This window comes from Diplotaxodon limnothrissa, linkage group LG22 (genome assembly GCF_057381915.1).
Source record: "Diplotaxodon limnothrissa isolate DT_005_m linkage group LG22, D_limnothrissa_male_GT1.1, whole genome shotgun sequence".
Lineage (NCBI taxonomy): Eukaryota > Metazoa > Chordata > Actinopteri > Cichliformes > Cichlidae > Diplotaxodon > Diplotaxodon limnothrissa.
The window spans coordinates 2,874,826-2,893,901 of NC_140616.1; the positions used below are offsets into that span (position 1 = coordinate 2,874,826).

At 41.7% G+C, this 19,076-nt stretch overlaps 3 protein-coding genes across 3 annotated transcripts; 1 reads left to right on the top strand and 2 right to left on the bottom strand.

Moving 5' to 3' along the window:
- Positions 1-632: 632 nt before the first annotated feature.
- Positions 633-4,848, bottom strand: tatdn1 (TatD DNase domain containing 1). Its single transcript, XM_085346449.1, has 12 exons — positions 4,761-4,848; positions 3,582-3,647; positions 3,453-3,502; positions 2,895-2,958; positions 2,625-2,768; positions 2,446-2,488; positions 1,984-2,069; positions 1,862-1,902; positions 1,482-1,558; positions 1,331-1,401; positions 938-1,064; positions 633-814 (listed from the first exon to the last, which is right to left on the bottom strand). Exons 1-12 carry the CDS (start codon positions 4,831-4,833, stop codon positions 712-714), a joined length of 945 nt encoding a protein of 314 aa, XP_085202575.1. The 5' UTR covers positions 4,834-4,848; the 3' UTR covers positions 633-711.
- A 245-nt stretch (positions 4,849-5,093) lies between these two features.
- ndufb9 (NADH:ubiquinone oxidoreductase subunit B9) lies at positions 5,094-8,247 on the top strand. The gene is made up of 4 exons (XM_085346467.1): positions 5,094-5,205; positions 6,780-6,972; positions 7,166-7,279; positions 7,895-8,247. The coding sequence occupies exons 1-4, from the start codon at positions 5,117-5,119 to the stop codon at positions 8,024-8,026; spliced, it is 528 nt and encodes a 175-aa protein (XP_085202593.1). The 5' UTR covers positions 5,094-5,116; the 3' UTR covers positions 8,027-8,247.
- A 1,081-nt stretch (positions 8,248-9,328) lies between these two features.
- LOC146609141 (angiopoietin-4-like) lies at positions 9,329-13,340 on the bottom strand. Its single transcript, XM_085346744.1, has 6 exons — positions 12,705-13,340; positions 11,401-11,635; positions 11,183-11,317; positions 10,863-11,079; positions 9,604-9,799; positions 9,329-9,475 (listed from the first exon to the last, which is right to left on the bottom strand). The coding sequence occupies exons 1-6, from the start codon at positions 13,335-13,337 to the stop codon at positions 9,329-9,331; spliced, it is 1,563 nt and encodes a 520-aa protein (XP_085202870.1). The 5' UTR covers positions 13,338-13,340.
- Positions 13,341-19,076: the final 5,736 nt, after the last annotated feature.

A 19,076-nucleotide genomic window follows, 5' to 3' on the forward strand; every position in this document is an offset into this window, starting at 1 on the left:
ACACGGTGGCGGTAATGTGATGGTCGGGGGCTGCTTTGCTGCTTCTGGACCTGGATGACTCCCGTAACTGATAGAATCATAAATTCTGTTGTCTTCCAGAAAGTCTTTCAAGCTCAAGAGCGCTCAAGTTATGCAGCAGCACAATGATAGTGACACACCAGCAAGTCCACCCCTGCATGGCTTAAAAACACAAACCTCTGAGAATGCTTTTGATGGACTTCAGCATGACTCTAAAACAAACTGACTGAATTAAAATCATTTTGCAAAGAACATTTGGCCAAAGACTCATCGCCAGGTACTGAAAACGGCTGATTTTAGCTCTTGTTGCAAATGTTGGCACAGCCAGTTTATTAGGTTTTGTATAACTTTTTATATTAATAAATTAACATTTGAAAACTGCATTTGCTTGGGTTACTTTTGTATAATATTAAAACTTGTTTGATGATCTGAAGCAAAAGCACTGTAGGGGTACTTGAACAATCACAAACATCAAAGCTTTTTGTGTGGTTTGAATAAACTCATTAACATTTATGTTTTTCTAAACACAACAACTGATGTGTTCCTTATGAAAAAAATATGTTTATTGTGCATTAACAGAGGACTGTAAACACAAATAATATAACAGTATAAGTGGTTTGTCCTGAGGCGCACAAACAGATTCATAAAAGAATATTAATGACACATCGGTGAGTCTGATGATGTCATTTATTATCAGCTTGAGCTGAAGAAGACTTTGACAGTGTTGTTGTAGATTGTGTTGCCCAGCTCCAGTGGATCCTCCTCCCTCGCTGCTGCCATCACCTCCAGGACTTGTCTGCAAGAGACAAATAGTGAAATCTTAAAATTAAAGGTCTATTGTGTTTAACAATATTCATGCTTCAGTGCGACGTCTGATTGTATCCATTGATTTATAAAGCATTTCCCTTTAGTGACTCACATGATATGACAGGGCTCATTCCGGTCCTTCAGGCAGTGTCCTGCCTCCCACTTCTTCTTTGTGGGAAATGTAGTTTTAACACATTTGGACCCGGCATGAGTGTTCTTCACACCACACCACGGGGCGTCTGGAAATGAGCAGGAAGGTGGAAATCCATAAATAACATGAATGTAGCATTTAAAGAACTGTAACATCAGCAAAATATTTCTATAAAGTGAGCACAAACCTATTTAATCTAATATATTCCCTCTTATTGGTGATACAGCTTCAACAAGAATATAAAACCAATGACTCCAGAGCTTTAAGAAAACTTTATATTAAAGGTTCCCTGTGTGATCAAACTCAGGCCACATTCTGCCAAAAGCTTTAAAATAAACAGACGGTGTGACTCACCTGTTTCTATCATGAGCCTCTCTGTGGGGATCGACTTCATAGCTTCAATATTGGCCTCTGTTTTCAAGGAACTGAAAGATATGGAAGTGAGACTCAGTGTGATTCAGGTCACGTTCAAGGAAACCGAACAACATTTCTCAGATTATCCCACCATCCATTTATTCCAATATAGAGGTCCAGGTCAATGAGAGCAGCAGCATCTTCTGCAGTTCCATCAAACGAGTGGACCTGAAATTCAAATGAGCAATGACGCAGAAGAATTTTGATCAGATTCATTCATAAAGTGACTCAGCGGCTTTTTAAATATGCAAACTAGTTTTATTGAATGAAATCAGGTTTGTTTGTGAATTTATCCCAACAAAAGTATTAACTTCACAGAATTTTACATTTTAGGTCCTTAATCTGTTCAGTTTACATCGAGTATTGTAACCTGTCACAGAAATAATTCACTTTTACACAGGTTGTTTTTGCATCTCCAGGATTTGGAAAGCATATCCTCCTCTGTCTATGATATTTAGATATCATCCTTACCACTCCTCCAACACATCGGTCTCGATTTCTCTTCATGATGTCTGTGGAAACAAAAACAGTTGAATGTTTCGCATAAAAATCAAATTCCTGAACCAGATCAGGTGTCTGCTTCACAAACCTACCAATGAACTCCTGATGGGAGTTTCTGCAGTGGAGGAACATGGGCAGCTTGGTCTCCTCCGCCAGGTCAAACTGCTTCTCAAAGTATCTGCAACACACCAGGAGCAAATTGAGGCACAGGAAACAAAAGTCCACGAGGGCCATTTCAGCTAAAGGCCATTTTCTTATAGACTTCTAAAGAAAGCAGGTTAAAGGTACTTTCACTTTTCAGACTCGGAAACAATCTGCAAGTCTGTGGAGTCATAAATGAACCATAATGTTTATTAGAAGGAAATTAGAAGGAAATCTTCAGGGGAAAAAAAAGCTTTTAGACTTTTTGGCACATCTATCAGGTTTCACTGGTAACTTAAAGGATGCAGTCACTATTAAAATTCCCAATGTGGCCTTAAAAAATGGCCGCCGAGTGGCAAGTTTTGCTTCTAGAAGGCCGTTTTTCAAAACTTGTGAAAATCACACAAACTTACTTGAGCTGAGTTTCTTTTGAGCAAAATTCCAGCCTGTCAAAATCTGAAACGAGGAGAAAAGAAACATATTCATAGTTGAACGCTAAGAGTGGGTAACCCACAGAGTGAAAAATAAATAAGGTGTAAATGAAGACTTATTTCTGTCATGTACATTCATACACGTGCTCGTGTACACACACCCAGTCCACACTCTCCGATGGCCACCACCTTTCCTCTGTGTGCTGCTGCCAGCTCCCTCAGCCCAGTTAAATACTGGGATTCTCCATTCTGCTCAAACTCGCCGCACCGGGTGGGATGGCAGCCGACCGTGCAGTAGAACTCATCTGTGATGAAGGAGGGGGCTTGTTAAAGGTGAGACGCTCCAGCACGGAGGGAAACATTAGGTAGGTTTGGCTGATTCTTTAAGACCACAAATCATTTGGTTGCACTAAACGTGCTGTCATTATTACCTCTGGTCTCAGCTAGTTTAAGAGCTTCCCTGCTGTCGTCAAGGCTCCCCCCTGTGATCATAAACTGCAGTGAAGCAACAGATAAAACACGCAATCATTACAACTGAGAACAAATAACTTTCAAATTACACATTTCCAACATACACAAAAAAGAGTAACTATGAGTTTATATTATGTTTTATATCTGCATCGGCATCCTGACTACTTGCACCACAATTCTTTAGCATATATAATAAGGCTCAGCATGATAGAGTATACCGGCTTATATGTTGAGTGTACTTAAAATGTAGGTGAGGCTTTTTTTTGTTCTTGTTCTTCTCTTCTTTCCCTCATCGCCCAGTCCATATCAGGGAGTGAAATAAATGAGGGTTTTGTCCGGGATATTAACACTCATAAACATCTCCAACAGCTATTAGCCAAACTGTTGCTGTAAAAATCTCTATCATCCCAGAATTTCACGATGACCTTTTTAAAACAAATCAACACTGCAGCGATCCCTGAAGTCATGGCTATGATTAAAATACATGAGGCTTCATCAAAGTGATGGACACAGCATACCTTTTCAACTCCTACTTTGAGAGCTCGGTCAATGATCTCATTGAAGTCATCTGTCAGGAAAACGTGAGACTCAGAAAAACATCATGTGAACAGCCCCACAGTGAAAATAAGAGTGAAGCAGTAGCTCACCGTCATGTTTCTGCTTCCCTCTGTAGAGTCCTCTGAACATGGGATCTGTCAGATTCACCCCGATGTCTGAACAGCAAGAGGTCAGGATTTATCTACATGTACTGACTCACAGAGTGTTACTGATTGTATCTTTGGAATTAAAGCATCACAGTATTGGTACCAGCATCATGTGAGAGACGCTCTGAGGTCACGTTATACAATAACACTGAACACATTTAGCAGTAATGGATACTTTACTTACAGACAATAGAAACACACTAGAAATACAGTCATATAACAAAACGAGTAATTACAGATTACAGATTATCTGTCTTTAGCCTACAACATAAAAAACTATAATAAACACCTAAATTCTACAACAATCATGTACTGAGTTTAATAACAATTATTAGTTTTAAAGAATTTATTTCTCTCCATTGGTAATCTTTATAGTGACTCACTGCGAGGTGCCGCATACTTTAAATACTTCTTTGACATACTTTGAAGCAGAGGTAGGTTTTCATTAAGAAATTACTAGATGATTCTTTCAGAAATATTACCAATTAACAATTTTCTGTCAGCTAAGTTACTAAATTGCTTGGACACATCTAAGTACACTGAGAACTGCTCTGCTTTTTAGACATTTCCATTTTGTAGTCGTTAATATTTAAATGAGAGATGAGCTGCTGGGTGTACTGATTTGCATCATTTTATCTCAGTTGATTTGAACTTTGTGTAGCTAGGACTACAACCCTACACAGCTTACAGCTGTCCTTAATGAAGAGCAACCACAGGCTGTATGCAGAGGAGCTTCACGGACAGGTAAAGGGTTTGACTTGGTTAAATCTAATATATGGACCAGCACAGAGCTCATGCTGTGCTATAGCTTCTTCATTGCCAGCACAACAGCGCCAACTGCTGATCAGCTGATCAGTCTACTGTGAGCTGCCATCGTGGCAGCTGAACTACTGTAAACCTGAAATAAAGTGCCCGGTATACTGTATTCCTGCACAGCTGTGAGCCTGTCACTCAGTCTGTTCCTGCTGTGTTGTCATTTTCAAGAAGCTAACTTATTAGCACTGATGCTAACAAAACATGCAGGCTGCTCCGTTTAATAACCGTCAGCGGCAGCCAGTGACACTCGCTCTCTTCTACCTTTTCTGGTAGCGTTTAACAGGCGATAAAGCAGAGGCGACTTACCAATGAATTTGTTTTGTGCCATGGTTGAAATTCTCCCAGAAAGAACTACACATGCAGCTCTCACCAATCCCATAATGCCGCAATACCGTAATAACTGTAACAGACCGGATCACTGTTACTGAAAAAGATTTTCGGCTACTCTTCTCATCTTATCCAAACATTTTAGACAATATCGAAAACATTTCGACGCGTGAAGATAATTTACACTTGTATAACTTACACTTAATGCGTGACCAAAAAGAAATGTAATATATTCGCGCTGCTTTTTTTAATATTTACGGGTTTAGCTTCCAGATGCCACAAAATCCCAGAATCCTTCGCGCTGCTCGGCGAGAAGGTGACAGGGGACGGCTAACATGGCCTCTGCCTATCTCACTCACCAGCAGAAAGTGCTGCGGCTTTACAAGAAGTCCTTGAGACACTTCGAGTCGTGGTGCATATTTAGGTAAGAAGGGCTTCTTAGTTAGTGTAGGACTGTGGAAAAATATAGATTATCGGTGTTTTACATGCAGTAAGTTCACTGTCCTGCTAAGCTAACAGCGAAGCTAGCCGCTGCTAAACCAGGTCACTCATTCCTCAAGTCTGACAGTTACACCTCCAAAGTGTTATCTTTGTTTCTCCACTTGTCATTCAGATGGGAATGTGCGTAAGAGATCGCGAAGTTGCAATAGTTTCATTTTAATCTTTTTGAGCAGGAGTCAGTATATGTTACTTGTATTTACATGGCGCCAGCTAGCGTCAAAAGCAGCTAATAATAAAGTTCTAGCTGAGCTCCCACTTGGCTCAGCTGCAGACAGGTTATTAAACACATTACTCTACTTAATCATCAGAGGCACTAGTCTAAACTTTATGTGGAAAATAATCCAAAGTTGGTTGCCATGATGTTTAATATTTAGGATAACTAGTATTCATTCAGTCACTCGGATGTAGCGTTATTTGTGTCAGTTCTGGTCTATGTGAATAAAGGAAAGGCTTTCATTGGTGAAAGATCAATACATACAGTTAGGTCAGTAAGATTTTGGACATTTATCCATCCATCCGTCATCTTCTATTTATATGGAGTTAGGTTGTGGTGTCAGCAGGCTAAGTATTCCAGATATCCTTCCCCACACCCATACTTTCCAGTACCTCCTGAGGTGTTCCTAGATCACATGAGATCTCCAACGAGTTCTGAGTCCACCCCAGGGTTTCTTTCTGGTTTATCAGGAAGCATCCTAACATGATGCCCGAGCGACTTTGACCATCTCCTTTTACCACACGGGAGCAGCGTCTCTGCTCCAAAATCTGTTATGCTGAGCTCAGACATCGTATGGAGGAAACTAGTTTCAGCCTCATGCATTTGAGAGCATACCTTGTGTGTCAGATTTCATTACCATCGGTGAGGTCTGGGCTCAGACTGGTAAATTGAAAAGTTGGCCTTTCCGCTCTCTTTACCATCCCAGCCTCATACAACACACACATTACTGCTGACGCCACACCAATCCATTGGTCAAACTCGTGCTCCACATTACAGATCTAATTTTACACTAGTAGTCAGCCAGTATATAAATTATTATTAGAGTTTTGTGCTTGTTTAGAAATATAACCTGCCTGCAGGAGCTTCACATTATGAAAAGAGATGGACAGAAGAATCAGTATCAGGGTTTTAATGTGAATCACCATGTTACCCACGTCAGCATAGTCTTTCTAATGAGGATTGAAGGCTGCTCCTTTAAGTTGAGATGTTATTTATGTTGATTGCAAGAACAATAATATATATTTTCATTTTAGAAAAAGTAAAGAAAATTGTTCATTTTCCTTCTTTAGAGTTTGTTTTTAAAATGTTTTGCACTGATGATATTAAGTTTTAAGAAAAGTCTTATTGTCTGTTTTATAGATAAAATTCATATGTAATGTTTCTGTTAGTATAAAATATCCACATGTTTATATTTTAACACTTTTTTTCTCTTGATGTCATGTAGTTGCTTCAAACATGTTGGTGGTCTCTCTTGAGGTCTGACTGTTGTTTTGTCATTATAGAGACAAGTACCGTTTCTATGCCTGCTTACTGCGGGCTCGCTTTGATGAAAACAAGACTGAGAAGGACATGGTGAAGGCCACCATGATGCTAAAGGCAGGAGAGGAGGAATTCTGGACCAACCAACATCCTCAGCCCTACATCTTCCCCGACTCTCCTGGGGGGACCTCATATGAGAGATACGAGTGCTACAAGGTAAAACAGAGCAACCATGAAATTATTTCGTTCTGTATCTAACTTTCTTTTTTCTGGACCTAACTTCTGGTCTGTTTGAACTAACTGGGAACAATTACAGGAAAACATTTGATGTTAGAAACTTGAAGTGAAAACGCTGGCTGTCCTAATGTTGGATAGAGACGTGTCTGTGAGCTCTGCTTTGTCTCTGTAGGTCCCAGAGTGGGTGCTGGACCACTGGCACCCCTCGGAGAAGGCCATGTATCCTGATTATTTCTCCAAGAGAGAGCAGTGGAAGAAACTGAGGAATCAGAGCTGGGAGAAAGAGGTGGGCAGCAAACATTTACATGCCAGCATTACTTTTGACCTCCTTGTTTAACCTGGTCTCCTTTGCCAATGACAAGAAAGGTGCTACTTCTTGTTTACTGTTCCATATAGCTCAGCTTTTAGACTCTTCTTGGTTTTCTACTCTTGGATTCGTATGACGTCATTGAGAGCAAATAATCCTAGACTTGGTCACAGCTTAACGAGAGCTGAGTTGATTGGTTAACTAGGTTAATTGGTGATTTTAAATTGGCTGTAGGTGTGAATATGAGTCTGTCTCTGGGTGTTAGCCCTGTGATAGGCTTGTCTCTCACCCTATGACATCTGGGATAAGTTCCAGCCCCTCTGCAAACCTGATTGGATAAATGGTTAAGAAACTTGATGGCTGGAGATAAAAGGCTTGTTTTAGACAGGAGGATCTAAGGCCTGTATAAGATAAATAGGAATTATTTTGAACTGTAAGTCATGCAAAGCTATACAAGCAGAGCCCAATGCTGAGAACATGGAGCTGGAACTGAATGTAAGGGTCCCTGTTGATGACAAACTCCAGTAGGTGGCACCAGAGTGCTTTTGTTGGACTGGAAACTTCAGGTCACCATTTCCTTCCTTTTACTTCCAGGTTGCCCAGCTAGAGGCTGAGACCCCTGCTGTTGGACCGAAGTCCGAAGCTCTCCCTCCTGCCCGCAAAGAGGGCGACCTCCCCCCTCTGTGGTGGCAGTTCGTCACCCGTCCCAGGGAGCGCCCCACATAAAGGATCTTTTTCACGTGGGCCTGCTCGTTCCTGCAACCTGAAGAAAATCTCACAACAACAGCATGAAGACAGGCTGACCCGTCATTACCATCTGTCTGTACAGAGTCGTTTCTAAAGGAGTTCACCGGTGCAGGTTGCATTAATTAAGAAAAACAGCCTTTGTGAATTCAGAGTGACTCAGAAGTCCTGTAGATGTACCAGTTAATTCCTGTTCTAATAAATGTGTGTATTAAAACTGACTGTGTGTTTTACTGCAGCTGAAACGTTTTGGTTTGTCAGACGTTTATTAGGTGTACCTGAAGGTCTGATCGACCAGATCATTTTACATGTTTCAGGAGTAAACAAAGTGACAGTCAGAGCAGTGCCTTAAAATAAATGTTGCTTAACATTTAATTTAACGAAATAGAAAAGGCTCACAGTTCGCTTTTACATGTTGAGACAAGCAGAGTTTTTGTAGATCATTAAAGCGTTGAAAGGCATTCTAGTCGTTATCGGGAGAGTATGACCTTAAATGTCATTAATGTTTAAAAAACCAAACTGAATCCTAAGCTGTTCTCAAACTCTGAGAGTGACCGCACTGACCACAAATCTGTGGTGTTACCGTTGATGGCCACACACACGTGTCCTTGGATCTTGTTAAACTGGCCTTGAGAAAAAATTCCCGAAGCTGTAGGAACCCTGTGAACACGCTCATTAACATGTGGACCTGTGGGTTACTGATGTTAGCTGTGAAATCAAGTGTTACCAGTTGGTTTCTGTACCAGCTGCTGCTCGTGTTTCAGGAAATCTTCATCCTTTAAATTCCCCCAAACCAACAACGTGGAACTTTCACTACTTTCTGAGTTGACTGTGCGTCTCAGGTTCAAGTCCAGTGGTGTGTCAGTTTGAATTTAAAGTGATTTCAGGGCACTTGGTGTGGTTAAGAAAATCTTTAAGCAAGCATTTTATGATTGATAGAAATCCCTGCAAACAGCTCAAAAATAATCAGTTTTATTCATCATTTATGTTTAAAAAAAAAAGCAAAAAGTTATACAGAAGGAAATGATGCATTTTTGGGGGAATATTTCCAGTACGTAATTGATTCTGGTACAGTTACTTCTGGAAGCTCTTAGTTGCTCAGCTCAAGTGCTGCTCATTGGGCAATTATTTGTGAAGTTAGTTTGGAAGAAATATCTGAATTAGCTTACATTTCAGTGGCCAATGACTTTTAAAACAGCCTGTGCAGAATCACCAGTCACTTTCTAGAAAAATGTTTTCAAAAATCTGCTGCTGCAGAATTCTTGAGTGTCATTGAGAGTGTTTCTATGGTGACAGGCGTGGCCTGAAGTTATGTGGTCGTGCCATCATGGTGACCGCCTTCAGAGAGTAGAAGTCTGAATCCTTCCAGGAGAACCAAACAATGCCATCTGGCCCCAGCAAGTTCTGAGCTTTCAGAGAGTAGTGCCCCCCCTGATGGAGACACGTGGAAGCATCAGTCTAATTTTACCATCAAACCATTGTTTCTTTTATTTCATACAAATTTACTGTTATTCTCACAATTTCTGGCAGAAAAACAACTTTGTAAGACTAGAACTTACCTTGTAGTAGACACCGTTGAGGTTAGCATAGAAACACTGGTGGAACCACCAGCCAGCGTGGCTGATCTCAGCACAGATGTTGCCCGTGTCTGGTGTGCTGAAACCCTGCAGGTCATGATACCAGCCGAACGAATCCTCCGCTGTCCCGCTGAAACCGGACACATGCAGGCGGTACTGGTTGTCCTCATCCTCGATTCTGCAGCGAGAGGAAAATGATCAAATCAAAACTATTCAAGGTTGGCTGATGATTTACTCCTGTTGTACTGTGCCAAACAGCTACTACTGTTTATAATAAGGTAGATGAAAACCACAAGGTGGAAACGTTAGTGCCTTTTCAGTTTTTATTGCATGTGACAGTTTTCGTTAAATGCAGCTCTGAATATAGTCTGTAAATCTGAATATAGTTCTGGGTCTGCAAAGAGAAGCCAGTGCGGACGTACACCTTCATTCTTTAACCAGCAGGGGGCAGTCTCTTCTGGCAGCACAAAGGTGTCTGGGTGTGTAGAAATCTATAACAGAACAGATCTACCATGCACTTTCAGTTTGAGGTTTTATGTATTGTTTAATCTTCTTTCAGCTGCTCTTTAGGGGTAACCACAGCGGACTACCTGCCTCCATCTCACCCTGTCCCCAGTATCCTCCAACACTACACTCGTGCATCTCCTCTGTGCGCTTCCCCTTTCCTCCTGCCTGGCAGCTCCATATTCAACATCCAGTATATTCTCTATTCCTCCTCTGCACAGGCTCAAACCATCTCAGTCTCACCACTCCAACCTTTTTCTCCAACCCTTCAGCATGACCTGTCCTTCTGATGAACTTATTTCTAATCCCGTCCATCCAAGTCACTCCCAGTGAAAATCTTAAGATCTTCATATCTCCTACGTCCAGCTCGGCCTCCTGCCTATTTGTTAGTGCCGCTGACTCCAAACCATAAATCATAAACCGCTCTCATTGAATACAGTAGGATCTTTTTTTTGTAAGTGATGCTCCTCGTTAGTGCCGAAAAGGAGTATAAGGCAGGTTTGCTTTAGGGCGAGCCTGCAGTGACATCAGCAAGTCCCTATTATTTGAGCATGGAGCATCCCTCAGTTCTTCAGTTTTCATCACTTCCTGTTTAAAAACAACAAGACAGTGAAAATCAGACAGACTTCACCACAGGTCTTCATTAACCATCGTTAAGAGCATCTCTCTTACTGAGTAAGTAACTGTCCAGTTCCTGTGCATTTACCACCTTTCATTCTTCTATTGTGTCTGTTTACCTGAAAGTGTGGTACAGAGCATGTTTGTGGGCGTGGCTCCAGTCCTGCAGGTCAATGCGGAGGCTGTAGTGGCCCTGGTTAGACAGCCGGTGCAGGTGCTGGTTCCCCAGCCAGTGTTCACCTCGCGGCTCGCCAAAGCCATCACGGTACTCAGACCATCCACGGTTGAAGCTCACTGACCCATCACGGCGCCGCTGCAACATTGTCCAGCCTCCACCTAGTGCACACACACACATAGAATTGTGTAAAGTGTGTGTAGTATCTGAGTGTTTCCATTACTGGCACTAGTATTGCAGGAACTAACACACCAGCTGTCTCACCCTCGGTCTCCATGTCGCAGTAGACCGGCCGGGCGGTGCCTGGTGACAGGACAATGGTGTAAACACCAGAACGACGGACACCGTTGTGATACAGAGACGCACAGTCTGATGGACAGAAAGACAGGGGCTGTACATCTGAAGGGAGACGGACAAAGTTAAAATGTACTGTGAAACATCAAATATCCCACAATTCATCACTGTGTTTGCTGCTGGTGCACCTGGCGGCAGTGTGTCTCGCATGCCGAGTGGTGGCGCAGTCCTGATCACGTTGACCTTGCAGCCCGTGTTGTGACTCATGTGGCGCGCGGTTGCCGACAGGTTTCGGAGCTGCACCTGCAGCTCGTACAGCAGCGCCGCGTGCACGTGGAGCAGCGTGTCGGCCTCGGCGTGACGGCGCTCCAGAGAACGCAACCGCTGGTAAAAGGTTGAGTTTAAGTTAACACTTTCTTCACCCTGAGCAGTGCAATGAGAGAAGATTCACCTTATTGTGTGGTCATAGTGAGGTTAGTCAAATAAATCCCTGAAAAAAGCAAATAGAAAGTAAAAAGAAGCTGAGATGGAGGAAGCTAGTTACCTTTTAGTCAACTTCAGCTTGCTTCATTTGTGTGTTATAAAAAGCCAACGTACCATCATTTTATTGTGAATGTTTTTATAATGGGAACAACAGTAACTAAATATAGCCCTCTGCTTAATAAAAGTGGGGTCAGCTGATCTCTAAGATAAACAGTAACACAATTTAAAGAGTAATTCATTCTACCAGGTGTTCCACAGGGCTCGGTGCTCAGACCACTGCTGTTTAATATCTACATGTTTCCTTAGACAAAAAGTTAACCACTTCAGCTGCTACTGAGCTCTAGACTGAGGAGGAAGGTTTGGCAGAAACGTAATGTCCAAATGCCTCTGTGACCGAACTTAATGTTGAAACTTGGTTTTATAGGTACATAATATTATTTGTTCTAATTAATTATTTATTAGTTTTAGAAGCCTGCAAGGATCCATTGTGGGTTGGGCAGACTGAGAATAATGTAGGACCCCGGCCTGCAGCTAATCCTGTTAGCGTTCAGGGTTAATGAGGACTTAGTGAGTGTCAAGACAGAGAGATATAGCGAGATAAAGGAGAGCGTTGTATTTCCCTGCATGAGTAATGTTCTCCACCCATTTAGATAAAAATCTTTTTTATTTCACTTTATTTAATTTATTTTATTTTTGAAACTCCAAAGATTAAAACATGTGTTTCCTGTTTCACTTTGTTCACTTTAATCGTGCATATGTTGTTCTTCTCTGTGTTTGGAGGATTTATTTTTCTCTTTTCTTCAGCACTAATTATAAGTAATCACACTACTAGAGACTAACTGTACTTTTTTCACTCAAACTAATTTCTTGAATCAGGATTTATTTCTTTGCTTTGGAGATATGACATCACACTCTTTTTTTAAGCCCACGTGTCTCAAAATACAAATCTGTTCTTTACAAAGTTCAACACGACATCTCATGAACGTGGAGTAGACAGCAGGAAGTCTACCTGCATCTCCAGGGCCTTGACTCGATGCCGGTGGTTCCTCAGCTCCTCCTGGAGCCCTGACATCGTCTCTTTCAGCTCTTCCAGCTGCTCCTTTCTGTTTTCGTTCTCATGGAGCCAATAGGAGACGTCGTCTGTACACCGGAACATGTCTGGGCAGCGTTTTTGAGAATTTCCTACAGGAGGAAGTGTTGCAGTCAGTCGGCATTGTCCGTTAGACATCAGCTGACTGCTGAACTCACCGCACTCTGACGCTGATGAATTACTGATAGTCTGGTTGAAGGTTTGGTTGGTGCTATCTTCAGCGCCAGTGTTGTCATTGCGTATCACCAGTGGGGCGTCAGGGGTCAGGTCGGTAAGCGTTTCCGTAAAGGAGGTAAAAGGATGCCAGTCAGCGTCCTCATAGTGGTCCTTTCTCATATCTGGCTCGTCCCAGTTTGTCTCCATGCTCGTGTCCCGTATGTCCCTGTTTGTTTGGATATTCCTGCCCGGTGCATCGGCGTCGGTTTCTGTGAGGGTGTTGGGGTGGGCATCATCATCATGGGTAACATCTGAGACCAGAAAGTCACTGTCGACAGGCCGGACGCACCAAACAATCAGTAAGAAATAAAATATTAACACTTCAACCCGCTTCATTCTGAACAAATGACTCCTCCTTCCTGGCTGTTCACTTGTATCCGAAACAAATTCAGTTTACTGGTAAAATCAGTTTCAGTTACTGAGTCAGGATCAGACTCTGACATCATCGCAGAAAGATGCGGTCCAGATTTCACCCAAACGTAGGCATTAGGTCCAAAACTGTGGGAGATCTGAAAGAAAAAGTAAAATAAGGTGTATTGTGACCTTTAAACTCAGAGCCACACCAGCCAGGTCTCTGTGAATGTGCGAACCCGATCCAAAACAATGAATGTGGTTTAGAGTGGAGCCACTGTTTTGAACTGAATCAGTGCATAATCAAAAGCCATCCAGGAACAAATGAACTTCTTCACATCAGTCTTACAGCTCGTCTGTTAAGATTTCTGTTTTGTTGTGCCAAAATAACATTTCACAGGCATCTTAGATTAGATGAAACTTTATTTATTCCTCGGGTGGGTTCCTCCAGGAAATTCAGTTTCCAATAGCACAGCACCGACAGAAGTTGCAGAATGTGAGCAGGAATAATCATATATACACATATATATATAAATACAGAGTATATAATAGGGATAAATAGAATAAACAGGAATAAGAATACAAGGGAATTACACATTTCAACTATTGTGTGTCTATTGCACTGTTGGATATTTTAAAATCTCATAAATATTGCACAGTGAAAAAGGCACTACAGCTCAGTTGTTCCCGCCCTCTTTCCCCCCCGTGTCCCCTCCCTCTCCCCTCCAGCGAGGAGTTAAATGGTTTGATGGTGTGTGGGACAACGGAGAGAAGGCTTGGTGGATATTCAGAATTTAAAAAGGCTTTTTCCATCTAGATGACGATGCTTGTTTAATTTTGAATGTTTTACCTTCAGCAGGCCTCTTCCTGCAGCCTTTACACCTAAAACATGGGTGGACTTTGGCCTAAAAACATTCTCATATATCATTTAATGTACCAGGTATATGTAAGCACACGTCTTGGGGCAAGTTGAGAGTGTTGCCTTTTCCACACAACAACTACAATCTGACCTTTTGTTGTTATTCCCCAACACAAACAGAGCAGACGTTAAATAGCCTCAATCTGCAAACTTTTTTAATATAACCTATATAATGACCTCCTATAGGAATAGTGCAGATAATGCACAAGTGGTCAAGTGGGCCTCATGTATGCAGTCTGTATGCTTCACCCAGGCTCCACCCTTTACCTAAACCAGGTACTTCTGTTAGCTGTTGTCAGCTAGATGAGAGAAATACTAAACTGAATTATGTAGCATAAGAAACAAGTTTAGCTTTATTTATAAAGTAGGAATTATAAAGATCAGAGACAAAAAACTTGTATTAGTGCTGCAGTGCCGAAGATGGTCAAACTGTAAAGGAGGAGTAAAAGTTGATGAAAACTCATTAACATACTGCGCTGAACAATGAATCTTGTAGCTTTGACAATAAAACTGAATGAGTGCCGACTCTGAGTGTCTGTCCTCAACAGGTTTTTGCAGTGATTTTCTTAGATTTAAATCAGGTAAAACTAATTCTCCTAAGAAAACCTGATAAGTTTGAGATAATGTGTAATAAAAGTGTAACAGCAGTACACCAAACGATTAAACCTGCTGAGCTGACTACAGATCATTTTATATTTAAGATGAAAACCACTCTCCTACCTGCTGCCATGTCGCAGTGCTGAATTCAGCTGAATGGAAAAGTGTCAGGACAGCCAGGAAGCAGCATGTGTGTCTGTTTGTTCAGCACCGGGTATGACATCGTATCCTTATAATCCTCTAATGAGATTGGCAGCCAGTGGCCTGGAAAGTAATAGATTACATATAATGGGATTAGAGTAATGTGACAACAAGTTACAGTAATTGCATTACAGTAAACTAAAGAGGACTTTGTGTGTTTTAACTCTTTGCTTTAAGTGTATTAATTTTTTTGTGCTTTTACCGATCAGAACTTATTTTGTCCCCTATTCAGTATAAATCTTTGATTTTAGGTGAAGCTTTTTCGACCACGGATAACGCAAACGTGACAAATATTATTGAGAAAATTTATAATTTAAAGAACTGATGTGTTTAAATATCAAACAAATCTGAAACCTTGTGGGATTTTGACCAACTGGAATTTTTTTGTACTCTGGGCACCTCAAAGTGATTCGTGTTTCCTCCTGCGACAGGACAAGGGATCTTTCAGTTGTTAAGCAAACATCACCACACTATGGAGACACAAATGAGTTGCTGCTACAGGCTACAGACGGATGTAATTGTAACAGCAATCTGAAATACCTCTAAAACTCACTCAGCTGTCAGATTCAGCTGTGCTTCATTTTTAAATGTTAACATTATGATAAAACTACCTGATAATTTATAAGACTGTCTTTCTGCTAATGCTGTTACTGTGAATATTAATTCCAGATCTCTAAAACTGTCCAATTTCAGTATATTTATTGTCTTTGTTGAGTGTCGTCTCTCTCTCACACACACACACACACACACACACACACACACACACACACACACACACACACAGGCAGAATATAACAACTGGAAGTTTCCGGCTTTTTTAATACTGTCACTATCTTCAATTTGAGTCCAACTGACTACTTTTTCCATCAGACCATTAGCTCTTCGTTTTATCCCCAAGAATACTTGAGAGTTTTTAATGGACTGAATGTTCAAGGCTGTTTCCGCCTTTAATGGGTTTCTGTTTACCGTTTACCTCCACAAGCTGCTCCGTTTGTTCCATTAGAGAAACTGAAAGAACTGGAAAAAAGTACCGGTGTCACGATGCTCTCAAAACGGACTTTAGATTTATGTTTGACTTTCAGAGCTTTGATTTATGCTTAAATTGCTTTCAACACAAAAGTTATTTGAAATAATGTGACATGCTGCAAGTGATAAGATTAAAAACTCTGTTGTATTATGATAATACTGTGAGTAAGGGGTTATCACGGGAGAACAAAAGCTCCTTTGATGTTGATGCCTTAAGCAAACCATAAGCAAACACTTCAGAACAGGTGGTGTTGGTGTGTGGGTGGTGCTTCCTTTGCTTTCACTAACTGTTAATTGCTGCATAGAGATACAGAAACTACTTGGTTAGCACAGGAAGAGATGAGCAAAATATTGTATGATTTTTGATAAATGTGACGCTATTCCGTCTGTCATGACAGCAGCTGAAGTGCTGAGTTAGAGTGCAGTATGGTGAGTAAAAACACAAAAAATGTATACATTTAATTAGTACCAGCAGTTGCTTTTGGATGTTTAGTGTTGAGGTTTTTTCTTTTCTTTTTCTTTTTTTTGTTGAGGTTTTTTCTACCCTTCATCCACCTGGACATCCTCCCCACACTAAACGACTGGCGTTCCCTCTGGGATGATTCATGCAACCACTAGAGGGTGGTGTGATTTACAGTTTTTCTGAATTGCTAAAACACTAAATCCCATTGTAAAAACTAATCTGTCAACTATGAAAACTCTTTCGTCAAATCAACCTCACAGTTGCCAAAATCTTAAACACTATTCATCTGGTGAGGACACCATTTGCAAATCTGAATCTCCCGTTTACCAAAACTCTAAACACATTCTCAAACACAAAACACATTCAGCGGTGTGGTGCACTTGTACCCAGAATGGTGCACACAGGCAACAGAAGTTAAACACAACTAACACTGTTTTCATCATTAACACACTACCACTCAAAATTGAAAACACATGTTGCAACCTCTTCTGCTTTTTGCTCGATTGAATACAGCTTCATCCACGGAGATGTATTCATGAGGCCTAACCATTGAGTCAAGCTCAAAGATTCTCTGTACACAACAAACTAACTTTAGTTCTGTAAATGAATAATATGATGTATACATGTGCTATGCATACAAATATACTTGTAACTAAATAGTATTTTGTTTAGAACTGAAAGACGGCCACATGAGGGTGGAAGAACACGCACGCGCTCACAACACCAGGAGACACTTATTGTGGATATGGTCCGTCAGAATAATGCAGTTCGACTGCATGAAATACAGCAGTGGATTACAGAAGACAACATACATGTTGAATCTAGCAAAAAGGAGAAGAAAAGGTTGCAATGTCATAGGTCAGCGTGCCATTATTGAACTGCCTGGTCAGCGTGGTGGAAACGTACCTATCTGTGGTGCCATCAGCAGCTATGGGGTTCTCCACAGTCTGTTACTGTTGGGCCGTACAACACCGAACTTATAGCAACATCCCCGGAGGGTCTACGGGATGCATTGCTCGAGTAGAGAGATCGCGAGCAGGCAGAGCTTCCCATATCATTTGAGACAACGTGAGCTTTCACCGAGGTCCAAGAATATGCAACTGGTTTCACAATGAGCATTTTTATCAATCTGTTTCTTCCACCATACTCTCCCTTTTGAACCCTATCAAGGAGTTTTTCTCAGCATGGAGATGGAAAGTACAGTGGGGCAAAAAAGTATTTAGTCAGCCAGCGATTGTGCAAGTTCCCCCACTTAAAATGATGACAGAGGTCAGTAATTTGCACCAGAGGTACACTTCAACTGTGAGAGACAGAATGTAAAAAAAAAAATCCATGAATCCACATGGTAGGATTTGTAAAGAATTTATTCGTAAATCAGGGTGGAAAATAAGTATTTGGTCACCTCAAACAAGGAAAATCTCTGGCTCTCACAGACCTGTAACGTCTTCTGTAAGAAGCTTTTCTGTCCCCCACTCGTTACCTGTATGAATGGCACCTGTTTGAACTCATCATCTGTATAAAAGACACCTGTCCACAGCCTCAAACAGTCAGACTCCAAACTCCGCCATGGCCAAGACCAAAGAGCTTTCGAAGGACACCAGGAAAAGTATTGTAGACCTGCACCAGACTGGGAAGAGTGAATCTACAATAGGCAAGCAGCTTGGTGTGAAAAAATCAACTGTGGGAGCAATCATCAGAAAATGGAAGACATACAAGACCACTGATAATCTCCCTCGATCTGGGGCTCCACGCAAGATCTCATCCCGTGGGGTCAAAATGATCATGAGAACGGTGAGCAAAGATCCCAGAACCACACGGGGGGACCTGGTGAATGACCTGCAGAGAGCTGGGACCAAAGTAACAAAGGTCACCATCAGTAACACACTACAACGGCAGGGAATCAAATCCCGCAGTGCCAGACGTGTTCCGCTGCTGAAGCCAGTGCATGTCCAGGCCCGTCTGAAGTTTGCCAGAGAGCACATGGATGATACAGCAGAGGATTGGGAGAATGTCATGTGGTCAGATGAAACCAAAGTAGAACTTTTTGGTATAAACTCAACTCGTCGTGTTTGGAGGACGAAGAATACTGAGTTGCATCCCAAGAACACCATACCTACTGTGAAGCATGGGGGTGGAAACATCATGCTATGGGGCTGTTTTTCTGCCAAGTGGACAGGACGACTGATCCGTGTTAAGGACAGAATGAATGGGGCCATGTATCGTGAGATTTTGAGCCAAAACCTCCTTCCATCAGTGGGAACTTTGAAGATGAAACGAGGCTGGGTCTTCCAACATGACAATGATCCAAAACACACCGCCCGGGCAACAAAGGAGTGGCTCCGTAAGAAGCATTTGAAAGTCCTGGAGTGGCCTAGCCAGTCTCCAGACCTCAACCCCATAGAAAATCTGTGGCGGGAGTTGAAAGTCCGTGTTGCTCGGCGACAGCCCCAAAACATCACTGCTCTCGAGAAGATCTGCATGGAGGAATGGGCCAAAATACCAGCTACTGTGTGTGCAA

Excerpts from the sequence above, each read along its gene's own strand:
- LOC146609141 (XM_085346744.1), bottom strand. The coding sequence starts at position 13,337 with ATGAAGCGGGTTGAAGTGTTAATATTTTATTTCTTACTGATTGTTTGG. Across the intron at positions 11,080-11,182 it reads CTGCGACATGGAGACCGAGG|GTGGAGGCTGGACAATGTTG; the intron begins GTGAGACAGCTG and ends TGTGTGCACTAG. Across the intron at positions 9,800-10,862 it reads GCTCTGTACCACACTTTCAG|AATCGAGGATGAGGACAACC; the intron begins GTAAACAGACAC and ends CTCTCGCTGCAG.
- ndufb9 (XM_085346467.1), top strand. The coding sequence starts at position 5,117 with ATGGCCTCTGCCTATCTCACTCACCAGCAGAAAGTGCTGCGGCTTTAC. Across the intron at positions 5,206-6,779 it reads GAGTCGTGGTGCATATTTAG|AGACAAGTACCGTTTCTATG; the intron begins GTAAGAAGGGCT and ends TTGTCATTATAG. Across the intron at positions 7,280-7,894 it reads ATCAGAGCTGGGAGAAAGAG|GTTGCCCAGCTAGAGGCTGA; the intron begins GTGGGCAGCAAA and ends TTTTACTTCCAG.
- tatdn1 (XM_085346449.1), bottom strand. The coding sequence starts at position 4,833 with ATGGGATTGGTGAGAGCTGCATGTGTAGTTCTTTCTGGGAGAATTTCA. Across the intron at positions 2,769-2,894 it reads TAAACTAGCTGAGACCAGAG|ATGAGTTCTACTGCACGGTC; the intron begins GTAATAATGACA and ends CCTTCATCACAG. Across the intron at positions 1,402-1,481 it reads TATATTGGAATAAATGGATG|TTCCTTGAAAACAGAGGCCA; the intron begins GTGGGATAATCT and ends CATATCTTTCAG.